The sequence below is a fragment of the Parus major genome, chromosome 8, assembly GCF_001522545.3.
Source record: "Parus major isolate Abel chromosome 8, Parus_major1.1, whole genome shotgun sequence".
Lineage (NCBI taxonomy): Eukaryota > Metazoa > Chordata > Aves > Passeriformes > Paridae > Parus > Parus major.
The window spans coordinates 16,620,467-16,633,789 of record NC_031777.1 but is presented as its reverse complement, the minus strand read 5'-3'; the positions used below and the strand labels follow the sequence as shown (position 1 = coordinate 16,633,789).

General features: G+C 42.8%; 1 protein-coding gene across 2 annotated transcripts in view; it reads right to left on the bottom strand.

Moving 5' to 3' along the window:
- Positions 1-10,602, bottom strand: part of COL24A1 (collagen type XXIV alpha 1 chain) — a 125,862-nt gene extending 115,260 nt beyond the window's left edge. For both annotated transcript variants that reach the window (XR_001523201.2, XM_015636820.3), the window contains exons 1-2: positions 10,419-10,602; positions 4,738-4,799 (exon numbers count right to left, since the gene is read on the bottom strand). Coding sequence is in view for 1 of the 2 variants with exons in the window: in XM_015636820.3 (XP_015492306.1) it covers positions 4,738-4,799; positions 10,419-10,474 (118 nt within the window). In the remaining variant the exon portion in view is untranslated. The remainder of the gene's footprint in view (positions 1-4,737; positions 4,800-10,418) is intronic.
- Positions 10,603-13,323: the final 2,721 nt, after the last annotated feature.

Below are 13,323 nucleotides of genomic sequence, written 5' to 3'. Positions count from 1 at the left end.
TTATCTGAATTGAGGCCATAGGGAAAACAGAGAAAAGCTGAGGAGTAACAGGCACAAGCTGCAGCACAAAAAAATTCAGCTCTGTAAAAAGATAAAGCTTTCTCACTCACTTTCAGCAAAAGTGGTTAAGTGATGGACCAGGGGGCAGAGACATTGGATAATCGCCATTCTTGGAGATTTTCTAAAGACCAGCTGGACAGGACCCAACAACTTGAAGTAACTTCAACATTTACCCTGACCTCAGCAGGAGCTAGGACCAGATGAGTTCATGGTCCCCTTAACCTAAATTTTTGGATGTTTTTTCACAAGAGGAAACTGAAGAGCAGTTTTCATAAACAGCATCGCACAGCAGCATGCAATATCATCTGTTTCCACCTCTCACTGGAACAACTTCAGTGAAACAACTATATTAAAAATTACTTGTGGTATCTAATAGTTGCACTGATCAAATAAGCTTGGCTGGGCAGACACAGGCACTTTCTACAGCATTTGGCTGAGGCTACTTTTGCTATGGACATGCATATAATGAGCGAATAAAACTATTATATGGCACAACAAAAATTTAGAGTAAAGAAGTTAAGGATTTGCTGCTATATTAAAAGAGCCACTGAAACAAATGGATGTTTACGCTTTAAGTGGAAAAAAGGTCTCCTTTCCCAGTTTCCCTTTCTCTGTTTACTGAATGTATTCATAGCAAACTTTAAGAATAGACAGATGTTGGCTTAGTTTCAGTGGTAAATTACGAGAAGTGCCTGAGATTTCCTTGAGAGTGATTTATAAGTTGGAACCAAATGCATCAACCTGAACACACTGTACATCTTGAAAATTAATTACACACCTTGTAGTGTTTCTAGTCATGTTTGAGATGGGCCAAGATTATCCTGGCGAGTAGCCAGTGCAGACGGAGGTACGGAGAAAGAGCACTTCTGCAGAAAGTCCTGTGCATGCCAATTTCTCAAGATGTTTTGCCTCAGAGCAATTAATTCACTATGGCTATATTTTTATCTGTCAGGCTGATAATAGAGGTCAGGTTATAGTAGAGCTGCGAAGCACAGTGCATCCGCTAATGAACCACCACTCCTTCCCAGGACCCTGTCCTGCCTGCTCTCCTGCTGCTCTGGAGGAGAAAGCTGTGCTTGCACTGCCCTTGTGAAGGGAAGCTGGGAAGAAACACAGGTCCTGAGTTCTGGGCAATGCAGTCTTACTCATGCAAATAGTCCCCAAGGCAGAATACACTGCTCCACTACTTCTGTGCACTATCTGGGCCAGCTGACTGCACAAGAACACTGCTAGTCCAGCCTAACATTGTGTCCAAATATCACATCCTAACCTGAAATACTAGACAAGTAGTTGTATTTTTAAAAAAAAAAATTAGTTACTTATTTTTATTTAAAAATAGTAATAGATGTGATCTATCCAAAGTATTACAAATTCAAATCTAAAATAAAAAGCTTAGATTTGCTTAAAACAGTCAGCTTAAAAATCACATTCAATCCTATCACTACTAAATGGCAAACTACAAGCAAAATTGCCAAGTTTTTGGCAGTTCTGATTTGAAAAGAGCACAAAGTTTAAAGGTTATTTAAAAAAAAATCATCAGTGAGCATGATGAGGAATAAGACTATTTTTTTTTTCTATTCTGCAAATAGATTTCTGCAAACAATAACAGGTCTTGAGAGAGCTAAAGACAAATAAATATTGTGTGAAAAATTATATCAAAAAAGTATAAAGGAATTATTCCTTGCTGACTTGCTGCCCGTTAACCCACTGTCAAGCCAAAAGGCTGTTCCAAACTTTTTTGGCCAGTCACTTCATTTCTGGTCCAACAAGCATTTTTATATTTTATTTTAAGGCTTTCAGAAGCTCTTGGCAGCACAAAGGATTTTGGGAGCAGGCAACCCTTTCATTGTTCCTCCCACCATGACAACCACTATTTGCTTTACCTATCAGTTGTCAGTTTTCTTTGTGTACCCATGTCTGCAAAACATCTGTCTTCACTTATTGCTTATTCAACCCATTAGTCCCCCAAATTGTAACAGCTCAACTTCTTGAAGGAAAGGTTGTTTGGGGTTTTTGGTGTCAAGTACTTTTCTTCCACCCTCTAGGAGATCTTGAAAATTTCACAACCTTACTGCATCACGAGGGGAGCTAAAACCTAGCACCAGCTTTGGCAAAAAGCCTTCTGACCCTCATGTGCCACAAAAATAACCCCACAAAGTAACTGGGGAGGGATGAAGGGATTTGACTATTGGATTGTTTCACACACATATTCCATTCAGTCCCTCTTGTTCATTTCCCACGTCACTCTGTACTCACAGCTACTCTGAAGGCAGGATCTCTGAGATGTTCTCCCTGTTTCAGCAATCTTAGTACACACATTTCTTCCTTTCCCTTTTCCAGTGTGGAAAAGGGAAAAGACAAGAGTCATTCATCAATCAGTCCCATCAGAACCAAGAGTAATTACTCATGAGATCACCCATTTTCTAGGTGATGATACATCTGCAACTACATACATTAAGATACCTGGCTGCAACAAATGCTCTCCTGCATGACAGATCAGAGGACTGCCATAGGAAAGCCAGCAGGACACATTGATTGTGTGTGTGCACTCAAAGTACTGCTCCTAAAGACTGAGACTGTATCTTTATATATCCTTCACTGAACATGATTTATAGCATATCAGACTGCACAATGTGTATCTTCTCAGCTAAAGCATGCAGAGGCTGTCTCCTCAACCCAGGAGAGAAGGCAGGTTAATTAGCTAGCATCTTCATGTTTGGCAGAATACAGGTTTTTTCAAAATACAACTGCCAAGGAAGTTTAAAAACCAAAGTGTTAACACGTTCCTAATGAGCACACAATCCTGTTTTTGGACAAACACTAAGTACCACAAATGCAATAATGCAGCTCTGCAGCTTATATACTGAAACTGAAGGATATACTTGAAATGCTTTTTTTTTTTTTTTTGAGGTTTCCTTCTCTGAACTGCTTTTTCAAACTTTGTTCACACACTGTGCAAATAAAGTGCAAGAGGAACCCAATTCACTCATGGGAAGAAAGTTGCATCAAGGTTCAGTGCATCATTTTGATCATTTTAAGCATTTAAAGAAAATAAATTCATGTATGGCACTTGTGCATCAAGGATGGAGAAGACTTTCCATTCAGTAAGGCTTCTCATATGGCTATCTAGAAATCCTACTGAATAACAAAAATAACAATTACAACAAAATAGTAATAGAAAACAAAAAGGAAACTCTTTCATCTGCTGGTAACAAAATAAAAAATAATTCAATATAAGCATGTTGAGAGTGGAGGCTTTACCCCATTTCTGCAAAGCTCTGTGTAGAGGCATTCTCAGCCAAGAGGCAGGTAAGACAGTCTCCACCCACTCCCCTGTGATGCTGCACCCCCAGTCCTGCTTTCACAGTCCTTGCCTGCAGGTTCAGTAGAAAAGCAATTCTCAGGCTGAGGGTCATGAGAAGTGAGAGTAAACATCTCTACAGAGGAGGAGGGTGGGCCAGAGGGACGAAGGCACTCAAATTGTCACCACACAGCTGTCTCTGGCATCCCTCACCTGCTCCCGCTACACCAGGAAATTGCTAACTGCCTTCCTAAAACTGCCTCTTCCCTTTCCATCCCTGCAGGCCTGGAGCAAGGCAGGCCACACACATCTAGCAGTGCTGCCCCTCCTCCAGTGAGAACTTGGCTCAGCTATTATAAAAATCCAGGAAAATCCCATCATCACAAAAGCATATGGCCCCCATTGAGCTGGATGTGAAAAATCAACAACCCGTCTTACCAGGCAAGCAATGGGCAACATTGGAGGGCAGAACTACAAAGGCAACGGGGGGGAAGCAAAACAAAGAATCTAAAACTGAAGGAAAAACCAAGCTTTGCCAATCTCTGGGAATGACAAACAGGAAAAATGCATTGGTGAGAATAATGGTGGGAAGCTGCTGAGATATCCCAAAGGGCTCTAGCAAAACATTATCAGGAATGAATCTTGTCTTAACCACGCAACCCATCTGTTTGTATTCAGATGAGTATTTGCAGTTACACACTCAGCAGCCAAGGCTGACCTACTTTGTGCTTCACCTGTACACCACAGACCATGCTGGAGAACTGATGCTGCCACTCCCATGGCAAATAAGAAGTGACTAAATGGCACGTTAGCCTCCAGCACTTCGGAACGCTATCATTCCCACAGCAGTCTCCAGAGCAAGCTGCACATCTGGTGCTGTTATAACAGCTGGCAGGTTAAAAAAGAAACTAAAAACAAGACAACCCTATTTCCTCACAACATCTGCATCCGAATGCAAAACCAAACAAATACCAAATTTCCCATTTTGATTTAGCCATGCCAGCCTTTATTATGCACAGTGGTTTGCCTGCCTTAAGTGCAAAGGTAACTCAGTCACAGCTTGCCACCCCCAAGGACACCCACTTGCAGTGAAGACACAATCAAAGCCTTTTCACTGTACAAGGCTTCTTTTTTATGAAGAGATTGTTTAAATATGTAAGTCATTTCATAGACAGAAAATCTGAGTAATTTTCAAAAGGTCATCTTTTCCAAACTGGCACTTTAAACTTTTGCTCTCATTATGCTGTAATTGGTATTTTCTTTAAGTCATATGAATTAATGAACAGAATCTAAAGTCACAAGTAACAACAGTCATTTACCCTTTTCATCTACTAACATATTATACAAATGTCTTGTTATAATCAAAGCATTCTCACCTTGTTTGGGTACTTGTGCAACACCCACAGCTATGCATGTTGCAATAAAAAGGAGAGCTTTCCTAGAAGAGAAAGAAAGGGAAAAAAAATATGTGAGAAAACATCTACAGTTTCAGAACTCCAAGGAATTAGAAACCTGATTCAAGATCCAAATGGCAGGATACCACTGACTTCAGCAAATCCTGAATCAAAGCCATCACACTGTACAACTTTCCACTGATACTGGGAAGGCGTTTCACACAAAGATCCAGGTTGTGTATGCCCTCATACATAGCATATATATTTTACACTCATTTTTATTAATAAAATGACTGCATCTGCTTTATATTTTCTTACAGGAGCTTTCAAATATGAATGCTGCTATGTAGTAAATTTCTTCCTGGAAAGAAAAAAATGTTACCATAAAGAAACCATAAAATAAATGACAAGTTAATTCCTGTAGAGATCAGTAGATACTTTAGATACTTTTGACCTCCTATCAGTCTTCTCACTATGTCACATCATCTTCCCATAAGTGAAAATGTTGTGTAAAACTTTTTTTCTTATATTATAAAATTTTATCATGCTACAAACAAGTCATTCTCTTCACAAAGTAAAAGAAGTCCTGTCGCATTTCAACTTAAAACTCCACACTCATGTAGAAAAGTGTGATATTGATAGCTATCATAGGCTCATTGCCCTTGTTTCAGTCAGGGAGATAATTTTCTTCTTAGTAGCTGGTGGAGTGTTGTGTTTTGGATTTAGTATGAAAATAATGTTGATAGTACACTGATGTTTCAGTTGTTCCAACAAACATATATAAGATTGAGCTAGATTATGTGCTAAAAATTCACTTTAGAAATGCTGAATGCTGTACAGACTACATTTTTACTGTGATTAAAAACACATTGTCTGCTGTTTTTTAATTATTGTATTAGCCAGATTAACATCTAATCACTCTTATCAGTGACTGAATCTTTTAATAAATGAGAAATACATTTTCTGTTAATGTTGGACAACCAGGCACAGATACTTGTAACAATTACAGTAACCTCTATCTACTCAGTTCTAAGAAGTATTTCAAAAATATCAGAAATATAGTTCTGATACTAACAACTCACACTCAAGCCCCAGCTCAAGCCTCTTGCTCGTTAATGTATGTAACCTGAGCGATTTTTCATAATATGGAATGCTAGAGTGACTAGAAATGTTTTCTGGACCAGGTCAGAGAGCACTTGAGTTTCTGGAATCAAGTGTATTTGAAAGTAACATAGCACAAAGAACTTTGTGTCACCTAATTTGGCACCTAATTAGTCAGATTTTCACATAAAAAGAAAGGTAGAAAGAAAACACAATCACTTTTTATAGGAACATATGGTTTAAACAGAAAGAAAATATATATATGTTATGTATCAGTATATGGTATGTATATACATATATGGTATGTATAAGTACATATGCATACACACACATACAGCAGTATTTAGTGAAAAGTCTTACTAATTCTTTAAAGAGTTCGGAATTTAAACATTTCAGAAACATCCAAGTGCATGAAAACCACAGAGCAATAACCTGGTTTTATCAAGTGGATTTGTATATTGTGAGAGCTTAAGTTTTGGCAAACAGAACAAAGGAATAACTTAGGAACAATAAGGCATGATAGTCATCATTGCCACTGAAAAATGGTAGATACATCATGTCTTTGAGAAGAAAATGCACAGAACATATAAGATATTCAAAAATATGCATCAGTGCTTCAGCTCTGATCTCAGAGGGAGGGAAAGGTGGAACTACGCCTTACACATCCCCACATGCCTGTAGGGGCATGTTCTTTAATTAACCACCACTACAGTCCCTAGCTATTCCTCCCTTCAAGCTTTCCCCTGCTACAGCCATGAAATGTCTACTGGAGCAGTTCTGCCACTCCCAAAAAAGACCTAACACCAACTGTTATCCAAACAGCTTATCTACTACAGGACACTCACTTCAAGTTTTTCAGAGTTCTAAAGACCAGAATTCAAGTTCAAAGTTTCTACATCACATCATCTTTTGATCAAGTGAGAAGCTCAGTTACAAGATACAGCTGTGCCAGAAAGAAAGTCCATGCATTGCACTGTATCAGCTGAAACTCAGGACAACCCTTTATTTGATCCTTATTATTGTCAAAGGTGCAAAATGGATTTGCCACTAAAAATCACATAAACTATTTTATCTAGCTACAAAATACAGATGCTCAAAGAACCCCAGAGCCCAAAAAGCAAAGATGACTCCTCTAATAATTACAACAGCCTCTTCTAATACACCAGCCAGGTACAAAGCTGTGTGTGTCAGGAACCTGCCTCTGTCACTTCCCAGCAAACTTTGTAGGAAAGCAAGAAATTCCAAAATGTTCCCAAGGCTGTAAATTGCACAGATGTAACTGGATATACAGAAACATTTAGTGAGAAGTAAAGACAAACGTCTGGCTTACACAGTGCTCTCCAGCTAATGTCAAGAACAGATGAGTTACCAGCTAAGAGAAAAAACAGGGACCAGAGACAACCATAGTGCTGGGGGTCCTCTAATGCGTGAGAAAAGTGAGACTTCCTTCTTTTTTCACAAGTTAAATTTTTTGTAAATGAAACCATGTGCAACCTAATCCAGGCAAACCCTCCCTCTTGGTTGAGATCACTACTCTGTACATTTGCAGAGCAGTCAGTTCTCAGTCTTCACTCACACCAGCACAGCCAGAAGACACCAGGCTCCCTGCTGCATAATGTGTATGTGGCTTGACCCATCATCTACCATAGCTGCATGGAGCTTGGCTCCTTGTCTCAGCTGAGTGTACAGCTCCTGGAGATGTTGGGACATGCCAATAGGAAAATGCAGAATCACTTGGCATGGAAGACTTCAACTGACCCAAATGCTGGCTATTTTTTCCCCATTTAACATCACACCTGAAGCTGCTCCAATACCTGGGCTTTAGCACATAGCCAAGGTATATCTCTTAAACTTCCTCCCCTTCTCCTACCTTTTCATCTGCTCTATTTTACATGCAAGTATATGTTGAGGGCCACTATTCTCCATTTTGGAGGAAGGCACTACTAAATGTGATTGAGCTATTCTACTACTAGAAACTGAGTTTATCCTTCTGATAATCTTTGACATCTTGTGGCTATTTGCCTCTCCCTACAGAGTTGACAGCAACTATCCATAACATTTTTTTGCATTAGGGGTGATGGATGAATGAGAAAAACTGATAAGCTTCACAGCAATCTACAATGAAAAATTCCACCCTCTGAACACTGCTCAGCAGCATACAGAGCTCAGGTTTGGTCAGCGTACAGCAGTATCCTCTTCATTCCAGCCTAGTTTCCAAAATCTCAAGTTTAAAGGAAGAAATACCACTAGCTGGTTACTAGGAAAGACAAGTAAATTTGTTTGCAGTATGACTGCCACAGGTGCATTCAGTCCTGCACTCCTCAGGAGTGATGGTTTAAACACCAGCACCTGCTCCACGTACATTCCTTCACTGTATCTGTCTGGGGACTGCTGAGGAGAATGGCACAGTTTGGATCCATCAAGCTTGAGAAGGACTTTGAAAAGGTCACAGCACCTTGTGCACAGAGATGCCCTGGAACTCCCCAAGACCTCAAGATGTTATAAACCTTATCTTTCAAGATATAAAAAGAAATGTAACTTTTTTTGCTGCTATAATGAAATTAGCCAGCAGGTCCAGTGCTGCTTCCCAAATTTTAAAAAAACCAATCAGCAACACAGTTTGAGGTGACACTACATCCTGAAAAACCTCTCTGGTGTGACACTCACATGCCCTTTGGTCACAGATGGCACCATGCAATCTGCCAGCAAGGGGGGAAGTTCCTGAGTCCTTTGCCAAATATCACAATTTGAATGAATGGGAAACAGGAGAAACATGAGATGAGGTAAGAGGTAGAGGAGCAGTGGCCTAAGAAGAGTTCTACAACAGGGCTGGGGTTCAGAGAAAGGAAACTCCCTGCCTGGTGGCCCATTCTTTGGACAGCATCTGGCTTAAAATGAGAAACTACCACATCCAGAAGAACAGTCAACTCTGTTAGTATTTCTAAAAGAAAACAAAAAACTTTGAAAATACGTGATTTTAGAACAGCTTTATGAGCAAATCTCTGAATGCTTACACTAGTTCTCTTCTCCAGATAGCATATACTACTTTTTTTCTGTATGAAGGCAAAAGTATACAGCTTGATTTCCTATTGATGGAAAATACTCTTCACAGGGTTTATCTCTGTATATTTTGTAGATTATTTTTCAAATGTAGTACAACTTAGTGCTTGCAAGAAACAAGGATGAAACAAATTCAAATTTCATATTTGAAATATTCTGTCAATAAATGGGGTGAGAGATTTAGAAGTCATGCAGCTGTTTTATTTATTTAACCTGCAGAGACACCCCTATACAGGCCTGACCTAATGGTATTTCAACAAAAAAGGTGGTTGAAGTTGCAAGGGATTTACTGGTTTGACATATGCTCAGGAAACCTGATCCTTTTGCAAGGAATTCTGGTTTCTTAATACAGGCAAGTGACCAGTTTGCTCGCTCTCTAGAGAAGTAAATTAGGTAAACATTAGAGAACTATATAGATATATTTTGAAGCTATCTCAGATTTTCAACTTGAGTAAACTGCATCTCTGCTACTGTACCTCTTTCTTGTAATGCAATTTATGTTTCTCCATCAGCAATACTCCTTAACAGATTTCAAATAAAACCAGTCTTTGAAATTGCACTCAGACAATTCCTGAAGAAGTCCCAAAGACACAGCCAAAAAAATAGATCTCCTGGGAAGGCCACCTTCAGGCAGCCCCTCAAGTGCTCACAAGCATTCCAGATTATACACCAGGCACACTTTAGCAGCATAATCCTCACTACAAAACTAAACAAATTCTTCTGTCCTGCTCAGAACGCTCAGTAAACTTAAGACACAGCCAGATTAAAATCAGCCCTTTGCAAAGAGAGACACATACAAGTAACCTCTCTAATATCATTACTACTATCATAGATTCACAGTCATTTTACTGATGCTTTTAGGTAAACTGTAGAGAGCAGAGCTCTACCTTTACACCACAGATGCATTAGAAATACCTCAGCCAATTGCAAAAACATGTGAATACAGAGCAGCTCATCTGGCTATCTCTGGTATTAAGAGAGTAGCCTTAGCTCTTTAGCGTAAATTCTACAGGCTCTTGCTTGTTTGCTGCGTTTCAGTAGCTAGGTAGCACAGGGGCGCAGGAGCTGCCAGGTTACTGCGGGCACTGCGGGACGCTGGGCCCCGGGATCCTCGTTCCCCCTCGGGGATCGGGGGCACTGGCTCTCGGTCAGGCTGTCCCCGCTCCCCGGGGACACCAGAGCCGGGCTGCCCGCTGCGGGCTCGGGCTCGGGAAGGAGTGTGCCGGACGGGACAGAACGACACCAGGGATGCGGAGGAGAGAGACGGGAAGAGCCAGAGATACAGGCGGTCTCCGTCCGGGCAGCCAGCACCCCGCCGGTCCGCCGGGGGCACCGGGGACCCCGCGGGGTTACGGCTGGCGCTCGGGAGGTGGGGCTGGGGACACCGCCCGCCGGGGTCGTGGTCCCCTGCCCGCGGTGGGAGGCGAGGCTCAGCCCCATCCCCTCCCGGCCCCGCGGCGGGTGGCGGTGCGGTGCGCCCCGTCTCGCCGGCTCCCGCTTACGTTTGTGCCGCGGGAGAGATGCGTCCTCGCCTTGTCCTCTCGGCTCCCAAATGCATTTGTATGCATTTGCCCGGGCAGCGGAGATCCGAGGGAAAGCCGAGCGCCGCGCCGCCGCAGGGTCAGCTCCTGTCCATGAAAGCCCGCCGGCCCCGAGGTCTCCGCCGAGCTCCGCGCAAGCCCGAGGGCGGCCCGGCCCGCGTACAGCCCGCGGGGGCGGCGCGGCGGGCGGGGGGGCGCCGGGGGCGGGGGGGCGCCGGGGGCCGGGCGGCGGGGGCGCCCCGCGGCTGCCCGCGGAGTCCGGCGGCGGAGCGGCGCTGCACCGCCTGCCCCGGCACCGGCGGAGCTCCCGCCCGCCGGGGTGTTGAATTTCAGCGCTGGCTGCCTGGCGATTACATCAGCACACGCGGCCCCCGGGGCGGGCCGGGCCGCGGCCCCGCATGGTGCGCGCTGCCCCGGGCGCCGATCCGCACCCGCAGCCGGCCCGGAGCCGGGGGGAGCCGGGGGCAGCCGCAGCCGCCGGCGCGCAGTGCCGAGCCCGGCCCCGCCCGGACCCAGGTGCGGCGGCAGTGCCGGGACAGGTGATGCCCTCGGTGCAGCCGGGGGGCGAGGAGAGCCTTCGGCCGCCGCTGCGCCCCAGCTGCGGAGACTCGGCAGGAAACTGCAAGTTAAATTAAAATCTGAGGACGGGCGGGGAGAGTTGATGAAGTGATCTAAACACAAAAAGCTGAGTGCGCTGGACGTTTTGTATCTCCAGTTATAATTGGAGTTTGATCTAGAAAGACTCTCTCTGAAAAATGTTTGAGGAGCAGATGTAATTTAGTAGCATTACAATGCCAAAGAAATATGACACCCTTCACTGTCTTCCTAGAGAGACAAAGGTCTTTCTAGCTTTATTTTCCTGTTTTCTTACCTTGTTCCCACAACAAAGCCTATTTGTAATTTTATCCCATAAGACATCTTCATGCAAACTGTCGCTAAAATCAAACACGGTAGAGTTAAACAATACCAGACATTGCAGTACACACTGTACAGCAAACACGTGGTCGAGTCCTGAAGCCTTACTCAGGCAAAACTTCCATGGACTTCAGAAGAAATCTGATGTGAGTTAGGGTTATAGTGTTTATCTCTTTCTGGGTGCTACAAGAAGATTGCGTATCATGCAAAGACCTTCATGACATGCAGCAGATACCTTCCAGTTGTAGGTAAGTTGAAGAATGATGTCTAGATACAACCAAAGATATTCCCAAACACCAGAAAACAATGGAGGTGTTAAAACAAAAAAGAACGGCTGAAAAAGACAAAAATTGTACATTATATATATATTTCTATATAAAGTAGGACTCTTCTTGTTGGCACTTTGCTCCTTGTGTCCTTGTTCCAGCCCCTGCTGGGTTTGAACACGGTCCTCAGGCTGTTTGGACAGCTTCATTGGCCATGGGGAGACACAGGCCAGGGGAAGGGCTACCTGTGCCCTTCCATTGCCTCACTGCACACAGCTCACATATCTCTGAGTCATGCATCCACAAATGGGTCAGGAATGTGCCAGGCATGCTCCTTCTCCCCATCCCTGTGTCCCTCTACCTTGTGCTCCTTTTTTGAGAAGTGGATGATGCTATTCTGCACCTCAGTTGCTTCCCTTCCATAGTAAGACCCTGCAGAGCTACTTCTCTTCTAGCTTCATGGCAAAAACCAGTATTAGTTCTATTATTATACTTGCGTCTTCCAAGTTCTTACAGTCTAATAAGAAAACCTACTATGTTTAAAGCTATGTGTTTATTTCCAGAGCTAGATATAGCAGTCTGTATACTTAAACACACCTAAGGCATGGTCAAGCTCCTAACCTATTAGCACTTATTGCAACACAGTGGAGCTGGAAGTTTCATTTCCTATGGCAAATGTCCCAAGATCCCATCTTTCCACATCTGCTATCTCCTGCTTGTCCACAGCCTATCCCAAATTTATCATCTTTCCAAGTAAATTCAGGGATTACTGAAATGCAAAATTAATTCTTCCGAGATACCACTCCTTGCCTTTCTGATATGATTACAAAATTTCCTTCTGTTTGTTTGCTCCTTTTCCAGCAGCTTTTTCCTCCTTTCATGATCTGACTTGCTCATCTGTCACTACAGATTACAGCTGCTGAGTTCCAGCTGTGCTTTGGGGCACAAAACAGGAGCTACTCTTAAACAGTGTAAGAGATGAGGAAAATGGTTCCTATCTGTGATTTGCCTTCCAGAAAATGTACGGGAGAGTGCAAGGGTTTTGCCAGAGCCTAAAAAATAAAGGAAAAAAAAATAATTTGAAGGAAAATGTGTGAAATGGGAATGTGAGGACTGAGTGTTGGAGCCTGAACTTTATCCCTCTGCGATTGGGAGTAGCTTTGCCTTTGAATTGAGTAGGAGCAGAATGGGACCCACACAAGTTTCCTGGTACTGTCCCAAAATTAGGAATTTTTGGCAAAAGGTCCATGCTGCTATTGAGTTCCTTTTGGAGAACTGATTTTCTCTGTACACCACAATATATGGTGTTAGGCTACGTACCAAAACTGCTGGAACCTAGTTCAGCAAAATTGTTTAGAATTCTCTGTGGCAGCCAAAAAAATGTTTAACACATTTCTCTGGTTAAAGAAAGTTACTAAGTTATCAAATGTGATTAAGAAATAGATGAAATGGAAGGGATTACAACATGTCTTTGACAACAATTGGCTAAAGTTGAAGAAAGGAGGACTCCAGGTCTGAAACCATTAGACATGTCTATTCTTTTGTAGAAAATGAAAGAAATTGTTATGACCAGCATTTGTTTTCTCTCTCTAGTTATGCCTGTTACCTTCTGAGAGTTTTGAATGTGCCAAAAATCTGGAAATGCTTTTAAAGAGCACATTTGATGACTATTTGGATTAATCCTA